We start from the raw sequence: 16373 nt of genomic DNA on the forward strand, positions 1-16373 counted from the left end.
TAGGTCCTCCACTCCTGCGGAGGTTAGGCAGCGCAGTCAGCCTAAACCTGATCAGGTGATGGTCGGTCCATGGCAAAGGAGCGATGGTAAGCTCCTCCACACCGCCACCTTCCTCCCATCCCTGGCAGAAAACCAAGTCAAATATGTGCCCCGCTCTGTGGGTGGGACCAGATACCAATTGGGACAGCCCCATGGTTGCCATGGTGGCCATGAAGTCATGAACTGCGCCAGTCAGGATGGTCTCAGCATGGACATTGAAGTCCCCCAGCACCAAAAGCCACTGGGACTCCAATGCCAGGCTCAAGACCACCCCCTCTAGCTCAGGTAGGGAGACTGTAGTGCAGCGGGGTGGTCGATACACTAACAGAATCCCTAATTTTTCCCGGTCACCCACCCTCAGATGGACACATTCAAACAAGGTTGACTGCAGGATGGGGCACCTGTTCAGGGGGATGGAATCCTTATAGACCACTGCGACACCGCCTCTCCATCCTCCGTATCTGCACAGAGTACCCAGGAGGACAGAGTTGGGTGAGATTGACCCCACTCGCCTCATCCAACCAGGTCTCCATTATGCATGCCAGGTCTGCTTGTTTGTCCAAGATAAGGTCTTAGATGATTGCAGTTTTTCCATTTACAGACCTGGCATTCAACAGCACCACCTTTAGTCCAGAGGAACCACCAGCCTGGGTATCCAAGTTTACCATGTCAGGAGACTGTTTTAAATCTACAAGAAATCTCCTCCTCTCCCTAGGTCGAATTAATTCTGGCCTCCCTTTCCCATATCTAAAAGATATACACTCCCTTGAAACCTCTTGGTTCAAACTATGCACTCACAGATAAAAAAGGAGTGTTCTTTGAAAAATAACATACCTTGTTTACTCACAAACATCTTGTATTAACTCACCATACAGGTGCATTTCTTATTAAAGTTCGCTTACAGATAGAATGTAGCTTCTCTCTGTGTTGTGAACACAGTGTATCTTTCTTAATCAATAGTTCATAGTCTTTAGTATACTTGTACTCACTGAGGTCCACTCGTCATACTGTACCCATTAAAGTCTCTAAACAGACTTCTCTGCTGAAGTCCAAACAGCAACCTGCTTTCATTGAAGGCCAACCACACACATGCATTCACCTCCACTGAGGTCGGATGCAAGACTGAATACAAAAAGGAGTCCTGAGTTTGAACATGCTCAATACAACCACATGTCTGAAGCCCCTCCCACACCAAACAGGTACAAACTGGCAAATCAACATTTACATGGAATACAGGATAGCAAATATCTACAATAACAAATAAATAGTGAGAGGCTTGGGAGGTTGCTATTTCCAACAGCAGGTACATAGGGCAGCACTTACATTGCTTTCAACAGTTCAGGCTTTCAGTGTGTGTATGGAGGGGGACAGTGTATGGCTGTACAATCTTTTAATATTTATGTATCAAAATAATCCCTGTACATAGAAAAGAAGTACATCAAGGAAAATCTTAGCTCTCTGTGAACAAGGGAAGAACTTCCTGCCCAGAAAGGAAAAAGATGGTCCAGGTTCAATCCTAGACCATCATGATTGCTTATGAAGTACATTATGTCACCATTAGGATTATAAATCTAAGTTCTGTTAAATCGAAAGAAAACTTTTACTTATCATTACAAGCTATGCCCCTAAATTTAAAGGAAATGGAATCATGTTCACAGTTGGGTAGGTTTAGCATGCAGAAGAGAAGGCTGAGAGGAGACATGCTGGCCAAGGATAAATATGTGAGGGGAAGTCATAAGGAGGAGGGAGCTTTTTGTTTTCTGCTGCCCTGGAGACTAGGATGCAGAACAATGGCTTCAAACTACAGGAAAAGAGATTCCATATGAACATTAGGAAGAACTTCCTCACTGTGAGAGAGAGCTGTTCAGCAGTGGAACTCTCTGCCCCGGAGTGTGGTGGAGGCTCCTTCTTTGGAAGCTTTTAAGGAGAAGCTGGATGGCCATCTGTCGGGGGTGCTTTGAATGCAATTTTCCTGCTTCTTGGCAGGGGGTTGGACTGGATGATCCGTGAGGTCTCTCCCAATTCTATGATTCTATGATTCTATGAGCTCTTGAACAAAAACACATATTCTTGTATTTAACGTTGTGTGGCTCTGAGATTTTCATACCTGGTAGAAGGGATAGAGTTGCTCAACCACACTGCTGTGCTGACAAAATCTCTTCCATCTGAGCATGTACAAATATTTGCTTTGGACCAATTGTGTAATTCTGTCTGTAAAAAACTTCACCGGAAGGTTAAGGAGATTAAAGCAACAAACATTGCTTGCAGAACATAAAGTGACATCATAAAAATAATATCTGGATGTGTCCTCATTTTTTGCATTGATACTTTAAAGTTTCCTTTCTTATTTCACATTTTTTTTAAAAAAAGAGAATTTCATCACAAGCTAAGGACCCGTTAATCCAGCTCTCCAGCCTAAAAATGTTTAAATCTTTTTCTAAAACTTGGGCCCTCCAGGTGTTTTGGACTTCAACTCTCACCATTCCTAACAGCCTCAGGCCCCTTCGTTCCCCCCCTCACCCCCTCTGCCAAAGACTGCTGAAGTCTCATCAAGCTACAACTCCATCATTCGATGATATCCCAAACACTGACATTTGTCAGGATATATACATTATTTATCCTTGACAACCTGCAAAGCAATCAGCTGAACAACTAAGGTCAGCAAGTACCAAGGCCCACACCTTCTGCTATATTTAAACAGGTTCTTCTCTGCACTATTATCACATTAAACTGAAAAGATCTTTCCAATCACTGATCCAAAAGGCACAGACATAAAATAATGATCCCACAGTGAACAGGAAACCTAATTTAAAGATTCCAAATGACAGAAAATGCATGCTGACAAATACTACACGATTCTTCAAATGTCAAAGAGACCAACATTACCTGGTGTAGTAATAAAGGTAAGTTTTCTGGGGTATGTTCTCTTTTTAGACAGCACTCTGTCTCCCTCTGCAGGACATCAGCCTGAATTACAAGTGGCTTTGCCTCTGCAACCTGTAAAATGTGAACATGAGAACAAAATTAAGAATACCACTCAGAAAACAGAGGAATTCCAAACATGACTCAAAGGGCCAGCTAATACCTCCAAACAGACAATAGTTCTTTCTCCCACCTTGAACATTCCACAGATATATAAACCCCACTGGCCTAGTATCCAACAGACCTCACAACCTCTAAGGATGCCTGCCATAGATGTGGGTGAAATGTCAGGAAAGAATTCTTCTAAAACATGACCATACAGCCCAGAAAATTCACAGCAACCCAAAATTACAACACTCAGGATCCCATTGACACAGCAGTTGAGTCGTGTCAAATTCACTTTCCAATTCAAATTCAGTTTTACTTTGACTGAGATCAGGAAAATATAACATCTCTTTCACTGTCTAGACTTATCTGTAGTCAGGGGATTCATACAAAGAGACCAAATAGAGCTTAAAGTTTATGGCCATGTTTTCTTCACCAGATCATCCCTTCTCATACAGATTGGACATGAATCCTATTAATTTTATTGCACCCGTATGGCAGGGTGAGTGTGCAGAGCACTGCAATGATGGTAGAGATGCCATGGAAGAAGGAAATGCTCCTTTCAGGCCTGACATTGTTGGCTACAGACAAAGCAGGTGTAAATCTGCCTGGAAATCTTTCTTCTTCCAGTTTGTTTGTTTCCTTTCCATTTTTCTGCACACTCATGTCAGTGGAGGTTGCCTCCTTTACCTTCAGGCTGAGATGGTTAGCAGACCCAATCGATCTATGAGCATATCAGGGGGTGATGGGTTTTGTAGTCTCTGGCACCAAGAGGACTTCAAGATGGCCATGAGACACGCTGTTTCATCCCATGTTGCTACCAGGGGCAACACTGGGGTTATATCTGCACCCAGGCTTCCTTTGAAGCTCCTTTCCCTTAATGTAGAGTGGGGGAAAATTTAGCCCTGCAGATATCAACGGAATGCAAATCCCACACAGGCTAAGGCTGATGGGAGCTATAATCCAACAACACATAGACCCAGCATTGAGTAAGAGCCCCTGGTGGTGCAATGGGTTAAACCCATGTGCCGGCAGGACTGCTGACCGAAATGTCGGTGGTTCAAATCCAGGGAGCGGGGTGAGCTCCCTTTTGTCAATAGGATCTGAGCCCCTTTTTCCAATCCCCTCATTACTGTTCTGGGATGTTTTCACACGAGCACTTTTCAGTACTCACCTGTAAACACTTCTTCAATGCCAACTCCCTTTCTCTTCTGAAATAATCAATATCTTTTGGAAGGCGAACAGAGCTACAAAAGATGAAAGAAACTGGAATTATATAAGTATAGAAGCAGCACCAAAGGAAATGGGGAAAATGATTATCTAGATCAGGCTTAAGTGGCTGAGGGGGGAAAGGAAAGGGCCTGAGGCTGTGAGGAAGGGTGGGAGTTGAAGTCCAAAACACCTGGAGGGAGGGACCAAGTTGGCCCAGGCCTGATCTAGATCCAAGTTGGGTTGGGGCCACTCAACGTGGTAGCTCATAGTGCCACACTCATGGACCTCTTCACATGCCAGACCATATCCTAATATTGTAGTTAAAATACCAGAAAATATGGAAAAAATTAGGTACTATTTTTCAAAATTCAACAATTAAATCAAGTGTGCTCTGATTTGAGTGCATGCACATTAGAAAGTTCAAAAATTAAATCAGGAGAATTACTGCCTTCTAAGTTCTGTATATAGATATATTAATAATTACTGCGACCTCAGTGGCTCAGGGGGTTAAACCCTTGTGCTGCTGAACTACTGACCTGAAGATTAGCAGTTTGAATCTGCGAGACAGGATGAGCACTCGCTCCTGCCAACCTAGCAGTTTTAAAACATGTGGGTAGATAAATAGGTACCGCTTCTGCGGAAAAAGGCAAAAAGATGCTCCAAGCAGTCTTGCCGGCCATATGACCAGGAGGTGTCTACAACAATGCAGGCTCCTCAGCTTGAAAATTGAGAAAGGCGCCACCTCCAGAGCCAGAGATGAAAGGCCTTTGCCATTGTCTGTGTATTTGTGTTTTACTGTATTTTCATTTGTAACAAGGCACTGAATGTTTGCCTGGGTTTGCTTATATGTTGTAATCCACTCTGAGTCCCCCCGGGGAGGAAGGCAGAGTATAAATAAAGTGTTATTATTATTATGATATATTATCATAACTAGGATTACGGAAAATGTTTTTGTGGTTATAATTAGAAGGATATTTTATTTTAAAAAGAAATTTCTACACTGCACAAAAATTGTATAAACTTGGGCAAACTTGGGCCCTCCAGGTATTTTGGACTTCAACTCCCACAAGTCCTAATAGGCGGTAGGCTGTAAGGAATTGTGAGAGTTGAAGTCCAAAACACCTGGAGGGCCTAAGTTTACCCATGCCTGATATAGACACTAGTCATTTTGGCATCTCCCCCTCTGATGGTTGTCACCCAATGTGGTTTGTGATGCCACTGCAAGTGTGTGTGGCTGCCGAGAATTGGGGCTGGGGAATAACATATATTAGTCTGCCACTGGAAAAACTCAATAAATTAATGTTGCTTAAAGCAGCAATATCCCCATCCTTATCAACCATTCAGCTCAAGGCATGTGGACATTCTGCCTTTGCTGATAACTGCTGGTTTGTTTCACTCTCTGCTCATAGCAACCACCGGGTCATCTGACTTGCTAAACACTGTCAACATAAAACACTAGGATATGAACCAGCTGAACGAACATGCCGAAGGGCTTGTAAAAAAAACTGCTGATCTGACAATCCATTGCTTAATGAAAGGACACGTTATGAATATACTACTATTTTAGGAGGCATTCAGGCACAACCATGATGCAAGCTTTGAAGAGTTACTTTTCTAAATTACAATTTCATAACCTTCTGGAAGAATTAATGGGAGCTGTAATCAGAAAAACAAAAATTTCAAACCTAGGCAATCTAGATCCACTTATAATTGGGGCATGACCTTGCAGAAGGTGGTTGTGCCAATGGCACTCTTTGAAGAAAGAGGAGTTGGAGAAACTGGGTGGATAATTGAAAGGGGAGAAATGGCACGAATGGGTTGCCATGGATAAAGATAACAAGATCATATCTGATTTTGAGACTCAGTAGTGCAGTGGTTCTCAACCTTCGGGCCCCCAGATGTTTTTGGCCTTCAACTCCCAGAAATCCTAACAACTGGTAAACTGGCTGAGATTTCAGGGAGTTGAAGGCCAAAAACATCTGGGGACCCCATGTTGAAAACCACTGCATCAGTGGATGCCATGTTACAAGATGGGGTAAAAATGTTGGATTACAGACTGAATGACTGTCGCACCTCAGAATAGCTTCACCTTGCTGTAGACACCAAGCAGCACACAGATGATAGTCTTTTGTAGTTCATTAAGCAAAAGCAGCATATATATATTGTAGCAAAGCAGGCAGAAATACAGTTCCAATAATAGTTGCAAAATAGAATCCAGAAATCCAAATCCAAAACCCCATAGATAAAAACAGTAGTCCATTCAACGAGTTACAAAGATCTAGGAACAAGAATATATCCAAGGCAAAGACGGCCCGGAAACACAGACCAAGTTCTCTGTTGAAGTGATGATTTGCTTTGACAAAGAGTTGCCTCTCAGCAAACTGTTTTTAAAAGCAAATCATGAAAGCATTCTTTTCCCCTTCACTAGCCTCCTTCTTATTAGCTAATCTAAGGCTTTGACGCAGCATTCCTTTAAACTGTAAACGAGAAGCTTGAGAAAGCAATGGGGCCTCACACTCGGCCTCGGCCTGGCATTCAAGGTTGGTGCCTTTATTAATGTTATCTTGCACCTGAACCTGAGACACATCATCTTCATTATTTCCCATGGGAACGCTTCCTTGGTTTTCATCAGTGACAGGCTGCATCTGGTTCTCTTCAACAACAGGCTGCATCTCTGAACCCGACTGTATCTGAATCCCATAATTCCCCACATAATCAGAATCATCCTGAAACCCACCTTGAATCCCAAAATCCTCATCACCATCACCCCCTTCGCTCTGAGGTTGTTGCTGAGTCACAACAATGACAATCATACAATATAATACAGGTTAGGCATCTCTTATCTAGAATGTCCAAATCCGAAATACTCCAAAATCCAAAACTGTCCACATGGACAGTTGAGAGAGTCCCTTTCTGATATTTCAACATACCCAAATTTGTTTCATCTGCAAAATTATTAAAAATACGGTGCATAAAATTACCTTCAGACTACGTATATAAAGAGTATATGGTTCATCAATTAATTTCAGATTTAGACTTGGGTCCTATTTCTAAGATATCTCATTATGCACATTTATGCTAATACAGATATTCCAAAATGGGTGGGGGGAGGAGTCCAAAATCCAAAACACTTGTTCTGAGCATTTTGAATAAAGGATACTCCACCTGTGTACCAGGTGGAACCGCAGAAAACTGCATGGAGAAAACGAAATGGAAAAATCAGTGCATGCTCAATGCTTGATTGGTATCTAATGGTGCAACCCATATTCATACAATTCACCTTAAACAACAGTCATATGTATAGAAGAGGCATACATTGGAGCAATCTCATTCATTTACACTGCAGCCTGATTTTTCCATGGGGAGAAATTATCTTTACCAGTCCAGTGATCCCTGCAGAACCCCATTTCCCTCTATTTCAGTCTTCAGTTCAGCCAGCTGTGATGCTAGTTCCTTTTCCAACTGCTGGACCCTCTCAGTTGAAGAGATCTTGTAAATTTCGTCCATTTAACCTGGTGCCATAGAAAGGAAATACAAGAGGAGCTTAACACTCATTACAACATGTAATCGAGCATTTCAGTCTAACTTATTTACCATGTAGTTCTTAAGCAAGCTCACAAACATTCTCAGGCCGGTTCAAATCCAAACTGGGGAGAGTGCAGATGAGCTCCCTTTATCAGCTCCAGCTCCATGCAGGGTCATGAGTGTGTTGTAGATGACGGGAGAGATAACACCAAGAGAGATCCTTTTGTTGAGGCTGGAAAGGATTTTAATTTATTCAGCTGAAGACTCTGGAAGTGGAATTTCTTCCAAAAGAAAAACCAGAGCTCCGATCAAGGCGTTGACTTGCCTTTTATACATTTTCAGACAAAGAACATGCTTCTACATACATCTCGTCATCAGTATGTCACTTCACATGTTTACATACATGGGCATAAATATGCACAATCAGCATTTTTCTATCTAAGCACTCTAAAAAGCCTGTAGCAAGTCACAGATCCCAAGAGAGATCCATCAAGAGGCCACTCTTGGCCTGTCAAGCTGTACTAGGAACCAATTCACACTGGAATGTATAGAAAACAGGCCCCCCTTCTCACAGCTTGTCCTGTCAGCTTGTGCATCCCTAAAATCTAACACACAGAGAGTCTGATTTTTCTACATTTCACTGCTTCTAATGTGCATACTATATGTCTAAAAATCCATATTTTTCAGTTCCTCATCAAGAGAAGCCTCCAACAAGGATGGTAAAAACATCAAAACATCCAGGCATCCCCTGGGCAACGTCCTTGCAGACGGCCAATTCTCTCACACCAGAACCGAATTGCAATTTCTCTGTAGAGTGAGGGGTTATACACTGGGAACTTTCCTATGAAGGGCTATTTATTTTATGTGGCAAATTCCTCAACCCCCAATTTTGGCTTTTTTTGTGGCATGAAGGATAAAAAGGAGGCTTGCTTCAAGATATTTATGTGTCTGAATTCAACACATAAATGCAGAACTTCAACACAAAGTTGTCCCTCCATATTTATAGTTTTGACTTTTGCAGATTTGATTATTCATGAATTGGATTATTATTTTTCTCTCAATGAATATTTAGACTCCCCCAATATGACTCTATGGTGAACTTATGCTGGAGGACCTAGATTTCTACAGAGAACACCTCCGAGGACTCTCTAGAGTAGTGGTTCTCAACCTATGGGTCCCCAGGTGTTTTGGGCTACAACTCCCAGAAATCCCAGCCAGTTTACCAGCTAAAACATCTGGGGACCCCAGGTTGAGAAACACTGCTCTAGAGCAAAAGTGTCAAACATATGGTCCTCCAAATGTTTGGGCCTCCAACTCCCAGCAGCCTGTACCAGCTTGTCCAATGGCCATGGCATTCCGGGAGTTGACGTTCGAAACACCTGGAGAGCAACAAGTGTGACACCATTGCTCTAGATCTCCCAATGCAATTCTATATTAGTTTCCAGTTTTTCACTTTCATGGGAGTTGCTAACTTCAGCAAACATAGAGTATCTAACCTCATAATGCATGTTTGCCTTTGCCATGGTCCAGCCTCCCAACTCTGCATTAGAATGTCCTCTAATGTGCCAAACAATATTTGCTGCTAACACCAGCATTTAATACTTGGATGAGAAGATTACAGCTCAGTCAGAGACAAGGGCAAAGTGCTAATAAAAAGGAAAATTAAGGTACAATTGAGAATCGGCTGCACACATAATCCAGTTTTACAGTGGTAGTAAATCTGGTTATGCATCCCCTGCTGCATCTTGACTATCAGGCGCAGGCTCCACGTACCGTGAGTAACAGGTTTATTTAACAGAGAAATATATAGCTGCTCGGCAGGGCTCTACATGCAAGCTTGGGACATATTTAATGGGGCAACTGAGAGAAGTTAATGGAGGGAGGTATTCATGAGTCAGGATGCTTAAGCAGAAACCGCACTATGAGACATGGATATAAAAGAAATATGCCCCTTGGTGGATATTAAAAATGGGAGTCAAGGAGCCAGCGCCCATTCCAAACCAAGGGCCATCTGCATTGCAGAATTAATGCAGTTAGACACTACTCTAACTGCTATGGATTCAGTGCTATGAACTCATGGGAGTTGTACTTTTACAGTCTTAGCCTCTACCAGAGTGCTGATACCGCACCAAACTACAAATCCCATGATACCATACCATTGAGCCAAGGCATTTAGAGTGGTGCTAAACTGCATTAATTCTAGTTTTTTTGAGTGGTTTTAGTTTTTTAAAATAAAAAAACTAAAAAACCAGAACAGTAAATAAGAAACAACACTCTGAAAACAGAGGAGTTCCATGAATCAATCAGGGGCAGATAATGACTCTGAACAAAGGATTCCCCCAGGCAGCAAGAAGCCAGGAGATGAAGCTATTCAATGCTAATTAAGGTGATTAACTACAACATTCACACTGGCCTCCAACTGACAAGAGTACTTCTCTCACCCTGGACTTTCCACAGATATATAAACCTTCCTTGCTTAGTTTCTCCATACCTCACAACCTCTGAGGATGCCTGCCATAGATGTGGGCAAAATGTCAGGAGAGAATACTTCTGGAACATGGCCATACAGCCCGGAAAACATACAACAACCCCATCCAGTAAAGATTTTTCCTTTTATCAGCTTCCACCTTCCTTGTGATTTCCATTTTACTGGACAAACGTGCACATTTATTCTTTCTTTAACATGCTGGGGATGTCCAGTGAGGCAGATGTATTAGCTCTACCCTTTTCTCTTTGGTTTGCTCTTACACATTTAAGTAGTTATCTAGTGTTTTGCTTTGCCTGTCATAGACAGGCATACACAACTACAGCAGGATTTAGTTGCGCAGTTGAAAATCTGTTTCTCCAGTCCTCCTTCACAATATTGCCAATGCCAATGCTGCTAAAAATACCCAGGTAGACAGGGAATGAGGAATAAATTGTGGCAAGATGGATGTAAATAGAGGCTTCTTTGTCAGAGACTTTGGTAACTGTGATATTCCTGAAGTTAGGACAGACCTACACATTCCGCTCATATCAGAGGTTCACTCATCTGTTTTGTGCTGTTCTTCTGAAACTAAAAAAAGGCAGTGTATCCAGTGCTGGAAAGCCACATTATAGCCAGTCCCTGAGTTATAAACATCTGAATTACAAATGACACATAGTTAAGAACAGGGATAAAATAACAGGAAGTGAGAGAAATCTCCCCCTCGAAAAGGAAATTAACTCCTGGAAGTTATCATGGGGAAAAGGTGTCTCCACTGAAGCTTTATCACCAGTCCTTGTTTCCACAACAAGCCAAAATTTTCAAAATCCAATTATCATAGGGACAGAAAGTGAGGTGAAATCTTCTGAACAAGGGCAAATACAGCAAAACAAACACCACAGGGGTGTCAACCCTTCCCTATGCTACCCATATTTGGCTGGGGTTACACTTTAAAAATGTACCTGTTCCGACTTATTTACAAATTCAACTTAAGAACATATCTTGGGTTGCCTTCCAATCTGTGCATGTATTACGTCGTTAAAAAAACTAGAGGAGATCCATGTCACACCATTTCCCTAAAACGCCAGGTGAATATCAAGTTATTCCTTCTGTTTGGGCTTCTTATATCATCACACAAGAGAGCTGAACCTTCCCAATTCTAGTTAAATGATCTTCACTGTTCCTCACATTGTTGTTTTCTGGGTATCACTCCTCATCATTATTGTGGTAAATGAAGGGAAACTTCATAGATAAACTGATCAAAATATTTCAGGGCCATCACTTAGCAGTGGCTCTAGGATGTGATTCTCACTCACTTCTACTTTTAGAATAAGATTCCATAATCTAGTATTTTCCTCATGGTAACTTTCATATATTTTACAGTGAGACCCAATTCCCCATCTTTTTTGAGCAGCCAAGAAATCTTCTTATGCTGGGTTTAACATACCAAAGTAAGTAACCACATCAGGGAGTTTTCATTGTTGTCTTACAGATTGAGGCCCATTTCCTGTCACACTAGCAAACTGCCCAAACCATGGTGGACGTCTTTGTAGCTTGGTAAAGGTTCATGCCCATCTCTTAGATCAGTGGTTCTCAACCTGGAGTCCCCAGATGTTTTATTTTATTTTTATTTATTTACAGTATTTATATTCCGCCCTTCTCACCCCGAAGGGGACTCAGGGCGGATCACATTATACACACATAGGGCAAACATTCAATGCCCATAAACACATCAAACAGAGACAGAGAGACACACACAGAGGCAAGTTAACGTTCTTCTGAGGGGATGTTCGATTCTGGCCACAGGGGGGAGCAGCTGCTTCATCATCCACACTGACGGCACTTCCTCATTCCAGGTCGTAAATTAGTTAATCTTGCCTCCCCACTATATAAGTGGTACCTTATCTCCTACTTGATAGATGCAACTATCTTTCGGGTTGCTAGGTCAGCAACGAGCAGGGGCTATTTTTTATTTTTAATTGACGGGTGCTCACCCCGCCACGGGCTGGCCTCGAACTCATGACCTCATGGTCAGAGTGATTTAAGGCAGCTGCTCAACAGCTGCGCCACAGCCCGGCGTTCAACTCCCAAAAATCCTAACAGCTGGTTAACTGGCTGGGATTTCTGGAAGTTGTAGGCCAAAAGACCTAGAGATCTACAGGTTGAGAACCACTGTCTTAGATAAAATGACACAACCCAAGTTATGCTCAAATACAAGAGATAATATAAAGGGTTTTTTTAAGTGCACATAATTAAATTGGAGTAACTGTTCATCTGCATTCTGCTCAAAGGCAAATCAGGAAATCTCCCCCCAGAAAACGAATTTTTCACTCAGTTGCTGTTAACTAAACATACAAGCTGTTACTTGCAGCACTACACAAATCTATTCTAGTTTATTTCCAAGGTCTAGACCTCAATTATTTTCTGTAATTATAGCTGATCGGTTTTATTGCCTCCTTTAAAGGCCACAGGCATGATTGAACAAGTTGAATTAGTAATGAGATTAGGATCAGAGCTGCAAATGTAGTGTCTAAAATTTCAGAGGCAACATGATTAATGACATTATAAACTTGTCTATCCGCTTAAAGCACATACTAGTGAAGTGCTTGTTATTATGAAGGGAGAAGAAAAGAAACTGTGAAAGGAGACAAAGGATTATTGTATCTGGTTGTATCTAATTTAGGAAATTCTTATCGAGTCTAATTCAATTGCCAAGACACCAAACAGGAACTTTTAAAGTTCAGATATAAAGCTTTTAACCAACTTGTCAGCTTCCTCTGTTTACCTCCATAGTGATCAATACAAGTTTGAGTTAATTTTAGCTTTGGCAAAGCAATGTACAAGCTTATATGCAACATAACAATTAGTAAAGTTCTTTAAAATACCCTTTTATTTGCAGCAGTTTTTGCATAAATTGGCAAACAAGAGAACAGATCTAATGGATTACATGTAACACATAATTATGTGATAAACAACAAGCAAGTTGGATGCAATCTATTTTAAATGTTTTCGCTTAGATCATACAACTTAAGAGCAATACAATACCTGGCAAGGACAGCAAGGTCACAGTCTCCCAAATGCAGAAGGTAAACAGCAGAGAAAAGCCCTGTTATGTTATCAGGGACTCTACCAGCAAATCGCATCTCTCACAGGTTTCTATAGCAAAAGTAATCAAAGGCCAATGTAGCAATGGAAGTGCTCCTCACAATGCTTGTGTGAGCTTGAATGTAACCATAGGAACTACAGTGTGTATATACACACTCACACACAAGCATACAGATAGAGAATCTATTGAAGAATATAGTCAGCTCTCTATATTTACTGATTCAACCATCAATAACTTGAAAGTACTATTAAAAAACAAACAAAAGACAAACCTTGATTTTTTTCCCCCATTTCCTATAAAGGATACCATTTTACTATGCGTTTGTATAGAATCGGCATCAATATATTTTGAAATCCATAGGGAGTCCTGCAATCAAACTCCATCAGATACAACCAAGAGTCCACTGTACCATAGTTCTCACTAATAGATAAAACAGATCCATTTTATCCATAATGAGTAAATTATGAGGAAATGGGGCTACAAAGTGGAGTCCACGACATGTGAGTGTGGAGAAGAAAAAACCACAGACCACTTACTACAATGCAGCCTGAGCCCTGCCACATGCACAATGGAGGACCTTCTCACTCCAAGTGGCCAGCTTCTGGTCAATGGACATTTAGCATAATGCCAAGTTTTTTAACTTTGTGGTTTTTCTATATATTATAACTGTATTTGCAATTCTCTTCTGACATGGTAAGTACATTCTACCAAAGAATAAAAATAAATGCAGATATACCTCAGCTGACAAAGTCAGTGTGTTCTTTGCTATTATTTCTTAGCAGGTACCAGAGGTAGAAATAATATATAAATGACAGGGTTCGGTCCTTATTCTGCACAAAGAACTATTTGATGTTTCAGCAAACCTTTCATTAGTGATTTACAATATGTGCGTCTGAAACGAAACAAATCAGTCAAGTAAGGCTTGCATAAGTAATATTTTGAGCTTTCCAGAGACCATGGATAAAAACAATTTCTTTCACCAGCTGCCACCTTTCCTACAATTTCCATTTTGGTGTCCAAACTTATAGAGGCATGCAAGATGCTGTGGGATAGCTTGGAGGAAGGTTTATTTACTGTCCCCCTTTCTCCCAATTTTCTGTATGTATGTGTTCAGCAAAGGATATGATAGGCAATTGCTATTTGCCTTGCCTATTGTAGGCAAACACACAGCTACAGTAGGATAAGTTAAAATTGAATCCCATTCTTTCCCAGCATTATCTTTAATACATTGCTTACTGCTGACATGCTACTTCTACTCAACACTGAAAGTCTGTATTTTTCCAGCCCTACTTCCTACCCCTCCCTGCTAAAACACTTCTAATTAGACTGGGAACAAGCACATAAAAAGGAGTTTAACTTACAGAGGCAGGGCTGGATTAAGACATTTGGAGGCCCTACTTAAAAGATTTTGGTGCCCCATATGTATCTAATTCAAAATATAAACAATAACAAACCATAATATATTTGTCAAAATGAAACAAAATTCACAGTAAGATGGGAAATGTTTATTTTTGTGCTTTTTTTTTCATTTGAGGGGGTTTCCATTTTTCTGGACCCACCCTAAAAAAAAGATAATTTTTCATGGCTTCTAAACTTTTGGATATTACATCTCTGAGAATACATCTACACTGTTGTCCTGATCCATTTAGTTTTCATGGCAAGAATACTGGGGTGGGTTGCCATTACCTTCCCCAGGGACTGTATTTAGTCTGACCTCTCTGCCATGACCTTCCCGTCTTGGGTGCCCCTTCACGGTTTAGCTCATGGCATCATCAAGGCGCGCAAGCCCCAGCACGGCATCAAGGTAACAATCCTTTGCATGGAAGAAAAAAGGAAGAGGGGCCGACCAAGGGCAAGATGGATGGATGGTGTCCTTGAAATGACTGGCCTGACCTTGAAGGAACTAGGGGCGGTGACGGCCGACAGGAAGCTCTGGAGTGGACTGGTCCATGAGGTCACAAAGAGTCGGAAACGACTGAATGAATAAACAACAACATCTACACTGTAGAATTAATAAGGTTTGACATCACTTTAACTACCTTGGCTCAGTGCTATGGAGTCATGAGGACTTGTCGTTTTATGAGGTCACAAGCATTCTCTGCCAGAGTACTGAAGCCTCACCAAACTACAAATCCCAGGATTCCATCCATGGCAGTTAAAGTGGTGTCAAACTGCATTAATTCAGTGTAGATGCGCCCTGAGTCAGATCTCACTTGGGAGTACTGTTTCCAGTTTGGGGTACCACAATTTAAGAAGGAAAACACATTGAAATGCATAGAGAAGGTCACCAAGAAAGTAAAGGGACATTATGAAAATTAGTTGGGGCAGATGGGTATATTTACCCTAAAGAAAGGAAGACCAAGAAGTGATATAATACAGTATAGCCATTTTTAAATATCTTAGTGGCTCTCCTGAGTTAGATGTTTATTTTTTGTTGTTCCAGAGGACAAGACCTAGACTAACAGATTTAAGTTGAAAGGGGGGAAGTTATGATTACACATCATGAGGAACTTCCTAAAGGAAAAGGCTCTTTGACAGTAGCACTGACTACTTACTTGACTGGTGATGGGCTCTTTTGTTGGAGATTTAGCAGGTGCCTTATCTGTGCATTTCTGCACTGGGAATGGGTCAAATTAATGCCCTTTAGTTGTTTTAAATCTGGATGGATTTCTCTTTTACTGAAATGTAAGTTGTTAAAACAACTTACATCCCAGGAGCGGAATGAGCGCCTGCTGTTAGCCCCAGCTCCTGCCAACCTAGCAGTTTGAAAACATGCAAATGTGAGTAGATCAATGTGAGTAGATCCGGCGGGAAGGTAACGGCGCTCCATGCAGTCATGCTGGCCACATGTCTATGGACAATGCCGGCTCTTTGGCTTAGAAATGGAGATGAGTATCAACCTCCAGAGTCGGTCATGACTGGACTTAACGTCAGGGGAAACCTTTACCTTTTACCTTTTAAGTTGTTAAAAATAAAATTATACATAACTCTAAATTAGTT

The 16373-nt window shown here is 41.4% G+C and overlaps 1 protein-coding gene across 6 annotated transcripts in view; it reads right to left on the minus strand.

Annotated features, from left to right (window-relative positions):
- Positions 1 to 16316, minus strand: part of ccdc162 (coiled-coil domain containing 162) — a 91593-nt gene extending 75277 nt beyond the window's left edge. For all 6 annotated transcript variants that reach the window (XM_062969013.1, XM_062969011.1, XM_062969014.1 and 3 more), the window contains exons 1-5: positions 13313 to 16316; positions 7658 to 7790; positions 4241 to 4313; positions 2926 to 3036; positions 2147 to 2260 (exon numbers count right to left, since the gene is read on the minus strand). In XM_062969013.1, coding sequence (XP_062825083.1) covers positions 2147 to 2260; positions 2926 to 3036; positions 4241 to 4313; positions 7658 to 7785 — 426 coding nt within the window. In that variant the 5' untranslated portion in view covers positions 7786 to 7790; positions 13313 to 16316. The remainder of the gene's footprint in view (positions 1 to 2146; positions 2261 to 2925; positions 3037 to 4240; positions 4314 to 7657; positions 7791 to 13312) is intronic.
- Between the last annotated feature and the right edge of the window lie 57 nt (positions 16317 to 16373).

Source organism: Anolis carolinensis, chromosome 1 (assembly GCF_035594765.1).
Source record: "Anolis carolinensis isolate JA03-04 chromosome 1, rAnoCar3.1.pri, whole genome shotgun sequence".
Taxonomy (NCBI): Eukaryota; Metazoa; Chordata; class Lepidosauria; order Squamata; family Dactyloidae; genus Anolis; species Anolis carolinensis.